Raw genomic sequence first — 19807 nt, forward strand, 5'->3', positions numbered from 1 at the left:
CTTTCACCAAAGAGGTGAAAATGCTTTGAGTAATGTAAAAAGATATAAGGATGTATCTCCAACGTGAAAAAATAAAAAATATTGGCACAATGGGCCATGCTGGCCCTTGGGCAAGGCCACTTAAGCCATTGCCTCGGGTGTTAAAAATTTTAAATTAATAACTATTTTTTATAATTAAAAAAAAAATTGAATAACTAAGGACCCGTTTGGTATATGGGTTTAAAAACATATTTTCAGTTTTTAAATAATATTACACGTATTTCCATACACTTTTTCACCCCATGTATTTTCAAAAAATACAAACAACGTAACCAAACGGCCCCTAAACTTCTTAGAAAGTGTTTCATGGGAATAATAAAAACCCAACTCATTTGAAATCCTAAACTTCTTGGAAAGTGTTTCATGGTGAATACTAGTCTATATCACAAGTATTATGAACTTTACATTATTTGAGATAACATAGAACGTAATAGTTGAAGACTTCACATCCAGTGATATCTTTCCACCCACCCCTTGAGAGTTTTTATTTTTTATCTTTTTTTCAACCAAAATAAAATAAAATGGTAAAAAAAAATTCCTTATCAATGAAGAAAAAAATTACCATATGAAACAATCTCATGGATCATTCCTCTCATGTTTGATGGTCCCCACACACATGAAGATTCACATGTTGTAAGAGGGATGCACCATGAGATAATCTCATAAGAAAATTTTCCTATAGATAGAGGTCCTTACATTGTGCATCTCTCTTAAAAAGAAAATAACCACCATGAGACAATCTCATAAGATAATTTTCCTATAGATAGAGGTCACACATTGTGCATCTATCTCAAAAGGAAAATAACCCTAGACTTTCAACTTTTAAAATTACTAGCAAATGTGGCTTTAGTTTCTTCCTGCAAGAACCTCTAAAACAAATTGTTTTTTAAATGATGAAACCTCTTCATATTTGCTAAATTGGATTATTCTAAATTTATTACTGTGAATATGAATGTGACTTTTGCTAATGGTTTGAATTAGTGCCACAAATGTGACTGTTGCTATTGGTTGGAATGAAAAGTTGCCAGTTCAACTTAAGTCATATTTTGGAATGAGGTAGCTTGGAACTTAAGTCATACCACTTGTATTATGTGTTTTGCATTATTTGAGAAGACCTAGACACAACAAAAGAACAAAGACTTGGAATCAATTGTACTTTCTCAACTTCTATTCAGAGTTTAGTGCCTTGTTGAAAAGGGTTTCATAGTGAACAATAGTTCATAATATTATGAGTTTTGCATTATTTGTGAAGATTCACTTAAGAAGAGGCAAGAAACTTTGGTTTCAATTGTGCTTTCATGGAAAATGTTTCGTAGTAATGACTAGGTCATGTTATGAGCTTTGCATTATTTGAGAATACCTAAACTCAAGAAGGTGTCAAAGACTTTTGTGTCAACGGTTTGGAGAGAGAGAGAGAGAGAGAGAGAGAGAGAGAGAGAGAGTTAAAAAAAAAATTTTGTAGGTGGTTGAGATATGATTAGAAAAAAATTTACATTCCGTTTGGTAATTAATTAAATTATATATATATATATATATATAGTGGTAAAACAGTACGTTAATATTGACCAATATCAAAATATACCATTCTTTTAGTTAAATTGAAATAGCTCCCGGTACGAAATTGTCTATCTTAATTATAACGTATTAAGAAACAATGATGTTTTGTGTCTTTTGTCTTCGTTGATAGATGATTTCATTTTAAATTATTAATGTATTAACTATTAAGAAAAAATAATTTTGGTGTTTGCCTTGATTAATAGTTTGTTAATATGTTTATTTGAAGTTTATTTTTATTATTTTTTATTTTTACTTAAACTCCCACTATAGTTTAAAATTCTGGTCTGTCCGCGCGTTAGTTCTTCGTGGTGATCACCATTGACTTACTTCTGTCATTTGTTTTTCTCACGCCAATGACTTTGCAATTAGAAGACTCTCAACAAGAAGCCAAAGACTTTTTTTTTTTGAGAAAGTGAAGCCAAAGACTTTATTGGTGTATCCAATACTTTCTTCATAGATAATGTTTATTGATGACTAACCTATGCCATTGGTATTATGAGCATAGCATTATTTGATAATACCTAAAATCAAGAAGAGGCTAGAGATTTAGGCATAAATGGTCCTAATAATAATGCAAAGCGCGTTTCTCTTAAAGCTATTCCAATGACAGTTTCGAACAATTTTTCATCTCCTATTATTTCAAGGAAAATATCAAATACGTAAGTCCTTGATGAGATGATATTCCAGCATTTCAAGGACTCTAGGCATTCTCCTTTTTCCTCTCTATCTCTTAATTGATTACCCTTTTGTTTGTTTTTTTGTAAGATAGTCTTCATTCAACAGCCAAAAAAGTTACATCCACCATTAGTAATATACGAATTTTGCATTATTTAGGAAGACTTAATTAACAGCTAAACTTAACGAAGACGCCAAGGACTTGGGGTCAATGGTGCTTTCGTTGCACCTTATATTGTGCTCTCTTTGATAATACTTGCATTATTGGAGAAGACCTAGCTAGACTACTATAGTCGAAGACTTCGTGTCTTTCCAGTTTCTACCGAAAAAAGAAAGGAAAAATTCATTAAAATTGATTTCTAAAAATAACGTAAGAGGAAAAAAAAGCTATTGACTTGAACAAAAGTATGGTATTTGATCTTAACTAATTATGTGACACTTGGACAAACAATAATATCATAATTTTGGATAATTCATTGAAATTGAGAATTTAAAAGAATAAAAAAGTAAGCAAATTATAGACAACTTATGATATAAAGATCGAAATCTAATGTATTGAAAATAACAATTAAATCCTTAGGTAAAAGTAAAGCTTAAAACACAATAAACGAGCAAGAGACTGGATAGTTTGGTATGTCATTCAATTTGTTCATCGCAAGGGGAATGTACATTTGAGGGAGTATATATGCATCATAATAGAGGTACAGTATAGAGTGTAATTGTTGAGCTTTACATGGGGAAGGTGAATTCTCTCTCTATCTTTGCACGAATCACATATCAAATTACCAACAGCAATTAAACCAAAAATGTGAAACACAATCTTCGTCCACTAGAATTACACGAAGAAAAATTCAAAATTTTCAGTCATAAAGATCAATTAAAAAAATTCAACTTCGGAATAAAAATCCAAGAAGATGAAACACGTGAATATGCAATCATCAAAATGCAGACAAGAAACACGTGGCTATGTCAGTATTTCAACGACTCTAATCATTCTTCTTTTCCTCTCTATCTCTTAATTAATTACCCTGTTGTTTCTTTTTTGGAAAGATAGTCTTCATTCAACAGGCAAAAAAGTTGCATCGACCACTAGTAATATAATAATTTGCATTATTTAGGAAGACCTAAACAGCTAAACTTAACAAAGACGACAAGAACTTATATAGTTCTTTCTTGGATAATCCTTTCATTATTGGGGAAGACCTAGCTAGACTACAATAGTCGAAGACTTCGTGTCTTTCCAGTTTCTACCAACCATCATGTTTGGAGTGTTCTTTTCTAGGGTTTTGTGTTCATGAGTTTGTTAAGAAACAAAACAATTTGATGTAGTACTTCTCCCCCAAAAAAAAAAAAAAAAAAAAAAGCAATACACAAAAAAATTTATGACATTTTTCATAACAGTTTAGTTAGCAAAGTTTTACTAGTTCTCATTTAAATTCACCACTAACATCACTCTTTTACTTACCACTATCAATCCATATTTGGTGCCAAAATTTTCTTGTAATTAAAATTTCAATTGCTTTGGAATTTGTATTTTGTGGGTTACTTATAAGTGGGAGGAAAAAAAAAAAAGATACAACTTGATAACTTACTACAAGCTCAAACTTCAATTTGGGCTGGAATTGACCGAAATAGACTAAAATGACCCATAATTTTATTCAAAGGAGAAAAGGGGGTTTCTTGTTCCAGTTTGCATTCCGGAAAGGTATTGACAACATTGGTAGGAACCCAATTGACTATCTGACTGATCATTTGTGAATGAATCTGACTCCAAAGCAACGTGAATTGAAAGAGCATGCCAAAGAAGAGCAAGCAGAATATGATAAGCCTATCATTGAGGCAGAGAACATTTAAAATCTTGCCTCTAGATATCCAAGTTGTTATTGTAAATATTGTTTATTATTCTTTACTACTGGAATTGATGTATGCATGTTAATTGTAAAGTCAGTCTATCATTTTATAGTATCACATCTTTTTGATTTTAGAAATGATAAGCAAGAAATTTATCATTTTGCTTTATTGTTTATTATTCTTCGTTGTTTCTAGGTTAAAATTAACAAAAACAAAAAAGCCCCGGTAACTTGGATGATATAAATGAAAAAAGTATTGCCTACCAAATGCAAATAGCTTCAGTCTAAACCGCATGGATGGATTATCCTGAATGTGAATGAAAAACATTCTTAAATAAACCGAATGGACCAAAGTAGACTGAAATGGACTATAGGGACTGAAGTGGACTGAGTTAGATTGTTATGGACAAAATAGACAGAAGTGCACTGAATGGACCGAAGTGGACGGAAACGGACTAAAGCGACTGAAGTTGACTGATTTAGATCGAAATGGACTAAATGGACGGAAGTGGACCAAATAGACTGAAAGTTGACCGGAAGGAAAGAGTTAGACCGTCGTGGACTGTATAGATGGAAATGGATGAAAAGGACTGAATTGGACAAGAGTGGAACAAATGGACCGAATTAGACCAAACTGGACCAAAATAGACCGAAATGTTGTTTTTATTGCTTTGGAGTACCACGGTCCACATCAATTGTAGTTCGTGATTAGCTAAAAATTCCCATAGAATGGAGGATTTTCTTCATCAAAACCATGATTTCTAAATTTACACAAAAAAAAGAATTTGAAAGTGTGATGTTCTCAATTTTTTACAAAAGAAAAGGAATTATGGTCACCTCATTTTACGTATTAAGCATTGAAATTCTTTCATATGATAACTTAAAATTGTCTCAAAATTAAAAAAAAAAAAAGAAAAAGAAAAAAAGAAAGCTAGGAAAACTAGAAGATGGACACATCGAATTCTATTACCAGTTTAGAGTTTGCATAAGCAAGCACTTCTTAGAAGACTGATGGACTCCAGCAGGAGACTGTTATTCTTCTTCTGATTCTAATTTTCCTAGTTTTCCATAAGATTTTATTCTATACATTTTTTTTATGGAGGATAAAAAGTATTTTTCCATTTTTAACTTGAAGTTTTTCTGCCGATCCTGATTTCCATGCAACAGGGCCCATTTATGGTGCAGATTACTTGTCCTCAGTGTCATGGAGAACGGGAAATTGTGCTGGTATGTTGCATTTATCTGAATTTACTCGCAATCATTCACGTAAATCTGAAAGTAATCAATTGAATTGCACTTAAAAAAAAAAAAAAAGATCATCAATTTAATTGTTTCTCCCTTTTATGTGGATGTTTCATAATGTCTCTTTGGAAAATACTGAAGAAATCTATGTCTAGTGCAAACAACTATTGAAGCAAGAATCCAATTGTAAACAACAGTAAGTCAGTAACAGATAAACTGAGAAGAAGAAAAGGATGGAGATGAAGAAGAGTGAGAGAGAGAGGGAGAGAGAGCAAAGATTGTAAAACTGAGTAATTCTTGCTTAATTAATTTCAGTGGTATACAAACGTATATATAGTATTAAGCCCAATCCACATTATACGGATCTAATCCGTGATTCAAGGAGCTAAGCTAAACAGATTTTCGCGCCAAGTCTAACAGTTTCTGAGTTCACAGAGAACGACACCGTTTTAAGACTCAATTACTAACGCATATGACATAAGCAATACGGTGCATTCTGATAAATGCATTCTAGTGAGAAACGGTGCGTTTTGCTTCTTAATTCAAATTCTAACGGTAACCCTCATAGTCTATCTTCAACCTCAGGCGCTGCAATCCCTAAAACCAGACTCTTCGTGCTTTGCTTTTTTGAATTAGATTCGAAAGCTCACTTTTTAAGAAGTGATCAACAGTTGTATACATAATTTTTTTAGCCTTCTCATGCTGGATGACTGGACGTACTAATTGCAGTTACAAGTTTTGGGTTCTAGGGAAATTCAGGGATAGTTTTTACTTTTTAGATGTGGGGCTCATCTGCAGGTGAAGTTGATGCCAACGTGAAACTTTTTGCAGTTTAATCCGTGTACTATACACGAATCACAGTGACTTTATTAGGCATTGATATTAATTGGTTTCTTCACTTCCATTTGTGTTGATTATGTATGATGGTTGGTGCAAAGTTTATTATATTTATATCCTAGCTTATTGTATTTTTTTTTTTTTTTTTTACTGGTTTGTTATATTAGAGATAAACAGATTTTCGCACCAAGTCTAACAGTTTCTGAGTTCACAGAGAACAGCACCGTTTTAAGACTCAATTTCTAACACGTATGACATAAGCAATACGGTGCGTTCTGATAAATGCACTCTAGTGAGAAACAGTGCGTTTTGCTTCTTAATTCAAATTCTAACGGTAACTCCCATATTCGTTTGTTAAGCTTTAAGAAGAAAAGAAAAATATAACCGGTTTTATAGGTTTTGTATATGCTAGTTTTTATAGATGCTTGACTCTCCTTTGCCATTTGTAGGAGTAGATAATGATGAGACCATAAAGGTGAGTAGAACTGGTGGAGCAGGTCTTGATGGAAAACTATCTCATTTTCTAAAGAACATTTTTTGAAAAACTATCTCAATTTACGGTGTTTGATAAAGACCTTGAAAATGAGCTTGCGAACGTTTTCTTGTGTTTGGTATGCATAAAATTTTTATAACATTTCTTGTATAATTTAAAACATGTGTATTATTTAAACCAACTAATGTAATCAATATAAATAAAAAACCAAGAATGAATTTAATTTTCATACTAAAATTTTGACAATATGTACAATAAAAAATAGTTATTCAATTTTCATGATCTCGATCAATCATCTTGCTCATATATATGGACAGTAATTCTCAAAATTCAAAATAACCATAAGCTCCACTTTAAATAGTTCAAAATGCCACATAGGCCAAATAGTTTGACCTACAAAATAATCTAGTACAAATAGTTTGATAAATACCAAAATGCCAATTGTTCAAATTGACACATCCAAATTCTAACAAAATGCACCGACATAATCAAAATTGGTTTAAATAGTTGTCAAATAAGTTCTGCAGCCATTGTCTACGAAGCTTGTCATTTTTCAACATTAACGTATAAGTATAACTTACACTTATTTGATATTGGACTAATGGGCAATTTAGTAATTTGCAATTACGAAGTGAATAGAGGTTAAACTTAAATGTTAGACACATGGGAAACTGATCTGGGGATGCATATATATTCTTAACATGTATTTGTGGTTGATTGAATCAACATTTTTGGAGGTTAGCCTATTTTCTATCCAATGGACAGAAAGATCTCAAATAGTATATATTTAACGGATGAAAGAAGAGTACCTACAATATACTTCTTCTCACTATGTATACCAGGACGAAGATTGGAAATGGACTAAGAGTATAGTGAGAAAAACGATAAGAATAAACACTTGAAAATGTGGAAAATTATCTTTACAGAAGATTTTCCAACGAGTTTTTGAGTTTTGTAGATGAATTCCAGGAAATCACTTGTTATGCTGTTTCTTAACACCACCTCAATCACCTGTTATCAATAAAGGAAGAAGGTTTTAGGGTCTGTAGGTTGATTATGGTTTCAAAAAGATGGAATATAAAGCTAAAGATAGATGTTCTTAAAGATACATTTGAGGAATTTTCTGGCAGCAGAAAAATTTAGGTACTTTTTGATTTGTTTCTATAATTATTAGATCGCTAAAAGCCGTTAGAGGAATGATAAAAATAATTGAATTACATTTATAGAAACTATCTGTTTCTGTATGGAATAAAAAAAAAAACCTCCTAAGATTAGTAAGTTCCTTGAAAATTTTTGTTACTTATAAGCCAATCCCAATGACCAAATTTGGTACCTTATCCCCTTTTTACAAGTTGGCGTTCAATATTTCTGATAGCTACAGCTGTATGTATCATTTGTCTCAAGTTACTTTTATTTTTGATGTTCAGTCTTCAGTTCGTCTTTCGATTTGATTTTCTTGCATTTGTTTTTAGGTGTTTTGTGTTTATCATTGCGAACATAAAGTACCCTTTTTTTTTTCATAAGTAAAATCTTTATTACTTATCAAAAAAAAAACTTTTATTTTTGATCTAGTTGTTTATTTTATTTTATTTGTGTGTGTGTGTGTGTTTATTGGATTGTAGGCAATTTTGGGGGGAACAATCCAAGTCCCATCTATCACAGGAGATGTAGTCCTCAAGGTTTGTTTATTGTTTATATATGATTAGTACTTGTGTAATGGGAAAATTTCATTTATGACTGTTTTCTTTGTTGAGATTCTATTAGTGCATTTGGAATTTACTCATGCAACTCATGTGACTTGGTTATTGGACTTGACCTCTGCGACTTGATTGTTGGACTGATCAATTAATAATGAGATCTAATTTGTTTGTTGAGGTTCTTTCATGTCTTTGTCCCTTTGTTGGGATAGGAAAAAACCAAAGCCAAATAGCGTCTCTCTATCCCTCCATGTCATTTCTATGGGGTTGGCTTTTAGCCTAAGATAGCTAGCTTCTTGTAGAGGTTCTTTCTTGTTGTAGTTCTCTATAGTATCATGATCTAACTAATTTCTGATATTTAGGTTCGCTCTGGCACCTAGCCCAGTCAGAAGGTAGTTTTGAAGAAGAAAGGTTGGTGAGCTAGACATGCCAAATTTCATTATGTTCACTTATAAAAAATTTTGTGTGATAAATGATTTTATTTTGGCATGCCACTTGCATCCTGCTCTCTACCGAGAATAATGTGTGACATAATAAGTCTCTATCGATGATCACTCACATACTCTTTAAATTGGTGGATTCAAGTTATTGATCTCCAAATATCAAGTGCATTGGATTCAAATCTTCTAAGGGGCATTGAAGTATGTGGGCTAGATGTTCATGTTGCAGCAAATCACTATTAGAGACATCTGTGAAATTCAAAGCTTAGTTTGGTAACTATAGTTAGATTTACAAAGAATGAGGTTATTTTGACTATACATATCTATCCTATACTATAGTGAAATTGTTCACCTCAATCGCATTTATAAAGTCAAGTTCCCCCAGGTTTTTCCTTTGAAACTATTGTGTTCTATTGGTTTCCTAGATTGTCATATCTTGTATCTTTTAAATTTTCACACTAGCATAATAATATTAATGATTATGTGTTTAGCCTAAATCTTCCAAAATAGATCTAATTATTAACTTGGATTTAAAATTGGTTAAATATAATATTTTGAAAGGGGTCTAAAATTAAAATGCACTATCTTTGTAGTTAGAACAACAGCCAAATTCAAAATTTACAAAACTGATATATTTATTGAAAGTTCAAACTTTAGATTCAAAATCCACAAGGAAGAGACACACATACATGTAACCATTAAAATGCAAGGCTATGCAAGCCTGAAATGGAACAACTTACGGTAATGAACCACAACAAAACAGTAGGAATTGTCAACGCACGCCTCAATGAAGTTAAACCACGCCCTACGCCAGTAAGGATTTATGTAGAGAACTGCAACAAGTCCCAACAACACTGTTATGTAAACCACCACAAAGCTTATGTAGAAGACAGCCATGTCAATGAAACTGCCCCCATCTTCCCCATCATGATCCACTAGCATTGTAGAAGGAGGTCCAATTTTGGTGCAATCATGTAATGGAGGTCCACACAAAAGGGGGTTATGTTGGGTGCCTTACCGTGTGGGTCCAGCCCACTTGCTTGCCATGCCTTGTCAAAGCTCATTTATGAGCTTGGTTCCAAGAGTCTTCAAATTCAGCTTTCCATTTATTGAGAAGTGACCAAAACATGGAGAGGTCTAACTTCTCTTAATGAGAAGTGTTCCAAAAGTCAGCATGCCATTTTCTTGGGCAATGACTTAGGCGTGTGAGACACGCTGAAACTGACAAAAGAAGAAAAGAAGGAAAACTAAGGCATTCGGCCTTGTGAGCAAAGCTGAAAACTGAGAGCCTTTCTTGGCCATTGTATGTGAGTTCCAAAGAGAGCAAAACACAAAAAGAGAGAGGTTCAGCTGGAGGTGCAGTCCGAAAAATAGAGAGAAACACAGTGAGAGTGTGAGAGAGTGAAAAAGAAAAAGGAGACATTTTTCTTTGCTCAAGTTACACACAAGGAAGATAAATTGGTGGAGTTCTCATGGAGTTTTTGAGTGCTACAACCATGGAGAGTTGGAGTATTCAGAGGAAGATTTTGCTACTAGCTTTGTGGTGAGATTGTATTTACTCCTTGAGATATATTTGTTGTATATCCAATTTATTGTGAACACAAGTTTAGCATAAACTTGATAGTTGTAATCTCTATTTTATAGTGGATATTTTTCGGAGCTGCCCCGTGGTTTTTCCCTCTACACTAGAGGGTTTTCCACGGAAGATTTGGTGTTCTTGTGTGATTGTGTTTATGTGGTGCTTGCTGGAATTTTTTTTGTTTCCATAATATTGCTATTGCTTGGTAGTCATTAATTTTAATTCACACATAGACATAGAGGGGATTAGGATTTTTTCCCAACAGGTTACCCTCATAACTACTTTCACCAAAAGTCTCGAATTGATTTTTTCTTTCTGGTGTTGTACCTGATAAGTTATTATGTGCCACACTGAAAACTACTAGAAAGGTAATTTCGGTCAATTCAGGTGGAATTTTACCACTTAAATTGTTATAGGAAAGATCCAAACTCTCCATCAGCTTCAAGTTTGAGAATGTTGTAGGGATTGGTCCAGTTAGACTGTTGTGTGATAAGTTCATTGCCCGGATGGTGCTCATCATTCCAAGTTGAGGTGGGATTTCACCTACTAAATTGTTGCATGAGAGGTCAATTCCAAACATGTAGTTGAGAATGTCTCCATGATAGGAGTCAATTCTATTCTTTGTTGTGAACTCTGCTTCATCTGTCTCACTTACAAATGTCTCAAAATAACCCATATTATTCCAGTCTTTCATATTTGTTGATTTTGTCTTCAAGTATGGCATTCCAATTTGGTACTTAGAAAACTCAAATGAGAAAACTCTTAAAATAGGCTCTTGGGTGGATGCCACGAAAGTAATGTTACTCAAGCAATGTGGTATTGTACCTGAAAATTTATTGTAGGAAAGATCCAACAAGTTTAAGTTTTGCAAAAGGCAGAATTGATTTGGAATCCTACCATCTAAATGATTTTCTCTCAAAATAAAAATGCTCAAGGATGAGAGGCTGCCAATCCAATCAGGAATATTTCCAATTAGGAGGTTATCTCGAAGATTTAGCGTTACTAGATTAGAGTTGTTTTGGAACACAGGTGGAATTGGACCGCTCAAACAATTTTTATTCAGATAAACTAATCTAATTTCTGATGAATTGAAGCAAGATGGAATAGAGCCGGATAGATTGTTCTCGGAAAGGTCAAGAAATTCAAGTTCAACAATTTTGCACCACTCGACTGGAATAGGACCTTCAAGTTGATTTTTGGCCATAACAAGTTCTGTTAAACCAGACATGTTCCCCAACCACGTTGGAAGCATGCCTGAAAAATGGTTATTACTAAAATCAATTACGCCAAGATTATTTAATATTGAGATGCTCTTTGGGATCATTCCCGATAAGTGATTGTTATCCAAAAGTAAATAAAATAAATTAGTCAGATTAAAATTGGTGGGAAATATTTGGCTACTGAAATTATTATATGACAATTTGAGAAAATATAAGTTGTGGCAGCCCATTCCGAAATGCATTGGTATTGTTCCTGATAAATGATTCTCAAACAGGTCTAGATCTCGTAAGAAAACCAATTTCCCAAAAGAAGAAGGTATACTACCTTGAAATGCATTTTTATACATGTTTAAATATTCTAAATTTGGAAAAATTAAACCAAAATTTATTGGGATTGGACCCTGGAAGTGATTATCTAAAATATCTATGTTCCTAATGTTGTGACAAATATCATATGGCAGCATGAAAGGCCCCGTGAAAGAGTTATTATTTAAGAAAAAGGACTCCAATTTTGTATTGATTTCTAGCAACCAAGTGGGAAACTTTCCGACCAAATTATTGTGAGAGAGATCAATCACTACCAACTCATATTGGTAATGAAGAAATCTAGGAGTTGTGCCATTGACATTGAGTCCGTTAGAAAGACTCAAAAACTGTAATTGGAAGGTTGGAATCCAAGTATGAGAGTTAGGTTCAAGGGCAATTTTATTGTTATCAATTAGTAAGTCCTTAAGATTTGAGAGGTTAGAAAAGGAGGACATTGTGGCTAGGATCAAGAAGTCGTTATTTGACAGAGAGAGGTGCTCAAGTGACGTCAAACTTGATAGTGGGGAGTGGGCAATGTTCCCGGTGAAGTGATTGTTAGAGAGATCCAATACTCGAAGTGATGTCAAGTTTGCCATACATGAAGGTAATATCCCTTCAAAATTATTGTAGCTGAGGTCTATCTCCTGGAGCTTCCTAAGTTCACACCAGCCTGTAAAATGAGATTAGTATCGATTAGATTCTAGTATTGTAGCTTTCCTAAGTAATATCATTGTGAAAGCAACCTACCTTGTGCAGGTAAGCTACCGTTGAGACGACAGAATTGCACTGACAATACTTCAAGAGAATTCATAACTCCAACTTTGTGAAGGAAGCAGTTATCAATTGATGAATCATCCAAGTACAGCTGCTCTAGGTTGTTTAGTGCACCTAACTCTAAAATAATAATAAAATTTTTAGACATGGAAATTGTAAAAAAAAAAAAAAAAATTATTAATATTGTATACTATGAAATAGTTATGGAAAGATATGTGGCATGCTATATGTAAAGTTTAAATAAAAGTAATATATACAGATTTTGGTTTAACAGTTACAAATCCAAGAAAGAATTAGAAATGTCCACTTTGTTTTTATCATCAACATCATCAGTTAGACGAGTGAAAACTAAATAATTTGTCCATAGTAAAAGACATTTTTCCTATTTAGGTGGAATTTTATAACAAGAATGTCAACAAATTTAAAAGTAAATGCTTCTATTACGACTTTTTACTTGTTCCTTTTTTTTTCTTTTTTTTTTTTCTAAAATCCAAAATCTGTACAATATGGTTTTCAAAAGCATGAAATAAACTTTCAATGTCTGAAACTACCGCTTTTGTTATTTTCTTGAGAAAGTGGTAAAGTAAACATGACAGCCATTTTTCGAGTTTCATTGGTCTTCAAATATGTGCATAAACTGATTGAGTTACAAAAGATCTCTATGTTCTTTCAAGGACTACGGAATTTTAACAACTGATTCCAAATCATTATAACTAGAATTGCAAGAGATGCAAAATTATTATCGAGAATAATAAAGGGTTGGAAAATGTAATACGAAATTTATTTTAAATTACAAAAGAATCATGTGTTAGAAAGGTTCAAATGTTAAGGAACACAAATTTAGTTTCATTTTTTTAAAAAGAAATTTCATGAAAAATATTTATAAAAAGTTTATAATAGGTTGTGGTTTTCTAAAATTATGCTAGTAATGATTATCTTACTGTGTCTATAAGAGTCTGAGCATTGTATAACTTACCTTTAGTTGTATACGATCCTTCCAAATTGTTGTATCCAATATTTAATATCTTCAACAATGGGAAGGCAGCTAATGACTCAAGAATTCGTGCATTAAAATTGTTGTAACTCAAATCTAGGACTTGCAACTTACTTAAGCTGTTTGAATCTATAGGAAAAATAAAATATTTCACAAATAATAATGTTGCAGTTTCATTAAGTATACGGCATACAATGTAAAATGAGGATTTTATTTTAATTCGTGAACATGTATTTGACAACCTGTCATACCTTCCGTTGTCACGAAGTCATTGATATAACGATTTCCGCCCAAGTAGAGCTCCTCCAAGTTGTTAAATGCTTTGAAGTCTACATGAAAAAATAAATTAATTAAAAGATTGTAGATTTTTTAGTAGTTCAATTTGTCTAGATTAAAGGTTGAATTTCAATTTGAGAATCTTAAATTCATTTTGTTAACAAGGATTGTAATGTTCATTTCCATTTGCTAGCTGTTTGAGTTTCTTGTACATATTGTTTGGACTTCTTGTACACAATCACTCCCACACCCAATTTCATAATTTGCTGACTTGTGTGAGTTTGAGTGGTTTGCATGAAGTAGTGAGTCGCATAAAGTAGAAAATATCCACCATTCACAGTGACACAACTTAGTAAATTGTAAAATTAAATGTGTGATTGGTTATGTCTCTAGAATTATTCCTCTTGAACTATCTCATTCATCCATTCTGTTCTCTTAGAGGATGAAGATAGTTTGGACTTTGGATCAAATGACTTTTTGTTGTCGTTTTATTTTTGTTTAATGGTACTTAATTAGTCAGCTTAAAAAAGAGTCATCATTGACTAACATTATATTATATAATTGAATGACTACTAATATTTTAGTCTAATTGTTCTATATTTGATGATGTATCTTTTTTTCCTTTTGCTCCATATCCATCAATGGAATGGCCTATAACTTGACCCACTGGGCTTGTTTTTGTTGTCCTTATTTACCCAAAATAAAAAGGGCATGTGAATGTGTGTGTGTGTTTTTTTTTTCTTTCTATGTCGTCATATAATAGTTTGTGATTTTTATCTATTTTCCCCCTAAATTTTGTCAGTGTTTCAACTTCAAGAGCTCTCTCATGGGTTATTAGAATGATTTTTCTAATTTATGACATGCTAGGTTCCAAATTTTATCACTTACCAAAAAGCAAAGTTCCAAACTTTATTACTGACTTATTGTTACCTATTCTTTTTCTTCATTTGGAATGCCAAGTCACACTTTTTTTACACATTATCTGAGATTGTTACCTAAGCATCCAATCATCCATGACATTTCCATACACCTCTTGGGAATTCAATCATTTGAATCTTCGCATTTAATAGGGTATAATAACCCTATTAATAGTATACCCAATGCAAGGTATAATTTTTCATTAAATGGAACTTTAAATATGTCTAATAAATAAATATAACAGGTTACGCAAAACTTCACAGTGGGATTCTTTGCATTTAAAGAATTGGTCTATCAATATAGGGTAGTCTAAGAAATAACTTTATATCAAATCATTTAATTTATGTCAAATTTTTTACCAATTTTTAAAGATGTAGAGCCAATAAAACTAATTTTTTGAATCTCACTTATCATTTAAGTAATATTTTCAGTTACTTCATTAATTTATACTAATTTTTAATTAGGTGAAAGTGCCCACTAACATTTCCCAATAATATAAATGGCCAGTAATTTAGTTTTTCTTAAAGGAACTACAGTTCCATAGATAAACATTTAAAAGAACTACCGGAAAAAAAAAAAGGTGAAATTTAGTTGTATAAATCTCAATGATTGATATAGGAGGGAAATAAAAAAAATATTACGTTCTCAATAAGCATGAAACACTCTTCTAATCTTCATTTGCAAATTAATTAATGATAATTTTACCTTGGATGTCGATTGATCCATTCAAACTGTTGTAATCCAAATGTAGTTCCTTGAGCGAAGCAATAGTACCACTAAAGGATTGTAAAATGCTGTTATTAAAACTATTATCACCCAAGTGAAGCACTTCCAGCTTGCCCAACGTAGAGAATCTTTCAAAACCTGCAATTTAGATGCTTCAATTTGCATGTCGGCAACTATATATTCCCACAAAATAGTATAAAATGATTCTAACATGTGACTAATTTTTTTCACGTCCATTAAAAAAAACAAAGAGGTAATAGAAAAAAGTAAAATATTGACAAATACTACCTACTTTTCTCAAGATATAAACTTAGTACCTTCACTTGGGATCCTTCTAGAAATGGAATTAAAACTCAAATCGAGGTACTGAAGCTCTTCAAACGGAAGAAATAGAGAGGCATTAAAGTGCCAACCTCCCCCACTTTCTCCACCCCAATAAATCGTATTATTAAGAGCAAGTTTGATTACACGGCCAGTAGTGATGTCGCACTTGACTTTTTCCCACTCACAGCAATCATTCTCTTTGTCAGCTGAGTCCCAATGAGGAAAATAATATTTATCAGTGTAGTTGACAATGGAAGCTTTGAGTTCCAAGAGAGAAATTCTCTCTTGCTCCCAGCAACCAAAGCACCCATTCATATTAAAATGAACCAAAACTAACACCACCGGCCACCACCAATAATGTCCAAACTCCATTACTTTTTCCTTTTACGATTTTCTACAACAATAAGACTGACAAAGTTTTTGCTCAACTTTGATTTATACTCCCAAGCAAAATAGGTCTTGAGTTGAAATAACACTACCACCACCATCCTATATATACCCACTACACGTACCACTTTCTCAGATCATATCTTGTGTTTTTTCTAAAAGCAAAAAGTTACGTCCATTATTTGAGATGACTTGGACTAATTAAGTCTTCGCAATTCGCATCATGTGTCTTTCCACCCAGCTACAATAACGATTTTTTCTAAATAAAAAAAGGTGCAAGAAGATAATTGATTTTAGAGAGTTATATATATATATATATATATATATATATATATATATATATATATATTTATTTATTTATTTATGAGACTGAAAATAAAGCGAAAAAAAGAAATTGTTTTTAAGAGCCTATTCATTGTTTTTTGTTCGGCCGGCCTGAACAGTGTGGTCCCATACAAAGTGGTGAATTCAAAACTTTGTCTTTGTCTACCGACACAGCCGTGTATTGTAGGCCTTAGCCTTAAATTTTAAATTTTTTTTTCTATTTTATTTATTTTCTATTTAACATATTCTAACAATAGGTGTATCTTATTTAGGAAAAAAAATAAAAATAAAAATAAAAATCTACATATAATTATTATTATTGAAATATATTATGTGAGACAAATAAAATTATAATTATAATAAAGAATTTTAAATATGTGTATATATATATAATATAAAATTAACCATAATTTCAAAATGATACTGAAAAATTTTATTTCTTTAACCAAACCAAAACAACTTTTGGTACGAGCCTCTTTTAGACTATAATTTTTGGTTTTCTGGGTTTTATAAGTTTATGTGTTTTTTGTTGTTTAGGGCCCGTTTGGTACATATGTTTAAAAACTGAAAATTGTTGTTTGAAAACATTTGTGAAAATACGTGTGAGTGAAAAAGTGTGTAGAAATACATATAATATTGTTTAAAAATTGAAAATTGTTGTTTGAAAACACAAACCAAACACCCCCTAGTATTTGTTTTATTGTTTGGCATTTGTTGTGACTGTGTACAATTTGTTTGTTTATTAAATTTAAACATTGTACATAAAATGAGTACTGAGATTGATTGATAGTTTTCCACTAGTGAATCAGGCAATTCAAGTACTCTACTATGGAGAATTGTACTTCATTGGGTGTTATTGTACTTTTTTTTTACTGTTATTACTTAATTTAAAAACTAAAATAAACATAAATTATGTCTAAAAATATTTTAAAATATACCTAAATATAAATATTAATTAATTGTCTAACCCCTAACATATTGTACTCTTGTTTTTCAAGAATGGTTGCACCCCGTGACCATACCCATCTCGATGTCCATGCAAAATAGCATTACACAGTATTACAATTGCTCAAATAATGCAAAGCACTTTTCTTAAAGCTATTCCAAGTTTCCAACTATCACCAATCATCAATACTATGTGCATTATTGAGTTGATAAACTTTCGGACATTTTTTCATTTCTAACTTCTTCTTTTTCCCTATCTAATACATACTCACGTCTTCCTTTCTCTCTTAATTTCCCTTTTACCTAATCCCTTCAAGAAGCAGGAAAGCTACACCCACTACACATACAACTTATGAGAGAACTAGTAAAAGTTTATTAACTCAATTGTTGTGGAAAATGTTATGAATTTTTTGTGTATTGCTTATCATATTAGTGGACCTTATGAAACAATCTCATGAATCGTGCCTCTCATTTTTGATGGCCCCCACACATATGGAGGGCGATTTTGGCCCATTAGCATTGATTTTTAAAATATTTAGGCCCGAAACACTGTTTGGGAAATATATAGCAATATACCACTTTTTTAGGTACTCGAGCTTGCCAAGCTCGAGTACCATGTTTTTTTAATCCACTATCGCCCCATATTCAAGGAGCCCTATAGTGGCGTTTTTAAGCCCTATAGTGACGTTTCCGGGACAAAAAACGGCACTATAGGGCCCCTTAACCTGTTATGGGACTTATAAAAAAATTTGCAGGAAAACACCGCTATAGGGCCCAAAAACGTCACTATAGGGCTTAAAAACGCCACTATAGGGCCCCTTGAACCTGTTACGGGGACTAAAAAAATTTTGCAGGAAAACGCCGCTATAGGGATCAAAAACGTCACTATAGGGATTAAAAACGCCACTATAGGACCCCTTGAACCTGTTATGGAGACTATAAAAAAAATTTTGCAGGAAAACGCCGCTATAGGGCCAGAAAACGTCACTATAGGACTTAAAAACGCCACTATAGGGCTCCTTGAATATGGGGCGATAGTGGATTAAAAAAACATGGTGCTCGAGCTTGGCAAGCTCGAGTACCTAAAAAAGTGGTATATTCCTATATATTTCCCAAACAGTGTTTCGGGCCTAAATATTTTAAAAATCAATGCTAATGGGCCAAAATCGCCCATATGGAGACTCATCATATTTGCTAAATGGGATTATTCTTATTTTATTTCTGTTGCTATGAATGTGACTTTTGCTAATGGTTTGGATTAGTGCTACGAATGTGAATGGTTTGAATTAGTGCTACATTAGGAGTTGAAAAGTCGCCTGTTGAACTTATGTCATATTTTGGAATTAAGTAGCTTGGTTTTATTAATTTAGAGTACCACGTCAATTGTAGTTGGTGAGTAGCTAAAAACGTCCCAAAGTCCATTAATTTTTCTTTTTTCTGATTTTCTATGACAATAAGAATGACAAAGTCTCAGCTATGATTCCGAGCTAAGTGGATTAGAGTTGAAATAGAAAACCAGCATTAAAACTTACATTTATACATATATCAAAATGATCCAGATTACATTATTCCAATTTCCAACTACTATTTTTTACTTTTACACCTGTTATTTGTTTTCTTTCGGCTGTAATTTTGCAATTATGTCCTACTCAAGAAGAGGCCAAAGTCTTTGACGTGGGTGCTGATCCTAATTTCGTATCTAGTATTATCTTGTAAAATTTTTATTTATGACTAGTCAATGTCAAAGACTTTTTGGCGACAATATTTTTTTTCCTAATTCGTACGTATTTGGTGGTAATGACTCATGCAGTCATATATTATGAACTTGGCCATTCGGAAATCTCGCAGCTTTTGTCTAGTTCGTTCAATGATATATTATTGGCAATTTTAGTTGGTGGTTCACTGAAGCCATTCACAGCATCATCAGAGACAATCTTGAAATCACATTCAAAGATTAATTACATCCCGGACACCCACATTTCATGCAAAGATGACGCTGTCCTCCAATGCCTTAGCTACGGCTTTCATTGAAGGAACTAGACTCAAAAGGTCACTGGTGCCAGGGTAATCACATATCTTAGCACAATATGCCAAGCATATTGTATTTATATAACTTGGATAGAAGAAATTTCATTTATGGTTAAGTTTGCTGTGATTCAAGATATATTGTTTTTAATTTTTTTATAAATAAAAGTTACGATCTT

The 19807-nt window shown here is 32.5% G+C and overlaps 1 protein-coding gene across 3 annotated transcripts; it reads right to left on the reverse strand.

Annotated features, from left to right (window-relative positions):
* Positions 1-9585: 9585 nt before the first annotated feature.
* Positions 9586-16466, reverse strand: LOC126724068 (receptor-like protein 15). 3 transcript variants are annotated; one of them, XM_050428218.1, is made up of 6 exons: positions 15941-16466; positions 15603-15761; positions 13955-14032; positions 13686-13832; positions 12683-12829; positions 9586-12605 (listed from the first exon to the last, which is right to left on the reverse strand). In XM_050428218.1, the coding sequence occupies exons 1-6, from the start codon at positions 16317-16319 to the stop codon at positions 10633-10635; spliced, it is 2883 nt and encodes a 960-aa protein (XP_050284175.1). In that variant the 5' UTR covers positions 16320-16466; the 3' UTR covers positions 9586-10632. The 3 variants fall into 3 exon arrangements, with proteins under 3 accessions (XP_050284175.1, XP_050284177.1, XP_050284176.1); XM_050428220.1 differs by lacking the exon at positions 13686-13832; XM_050428219.1 differs by lacking the exon at positions 13686-13832 and having other exon boundaries at positions 13946-14032.
* Positions 16467-19807: the final 3341 nt, after the last annotated feature.

The sequence above is a fragment of the Quercus robur genome, chromosome 4 (genome assembly GCF_932294415.1).
Source record: "Quercus robur chromosome 4, dhQueRobu3.1, whole genome shotgun sequence".
NCBI classification, from domain to species: domain Eukaryota; kingdom Viridiplantae; phylum Streptophyta; class Magnoliopsida; order Fagales; family Fagaceae; genus Quercus; species Quercus robur.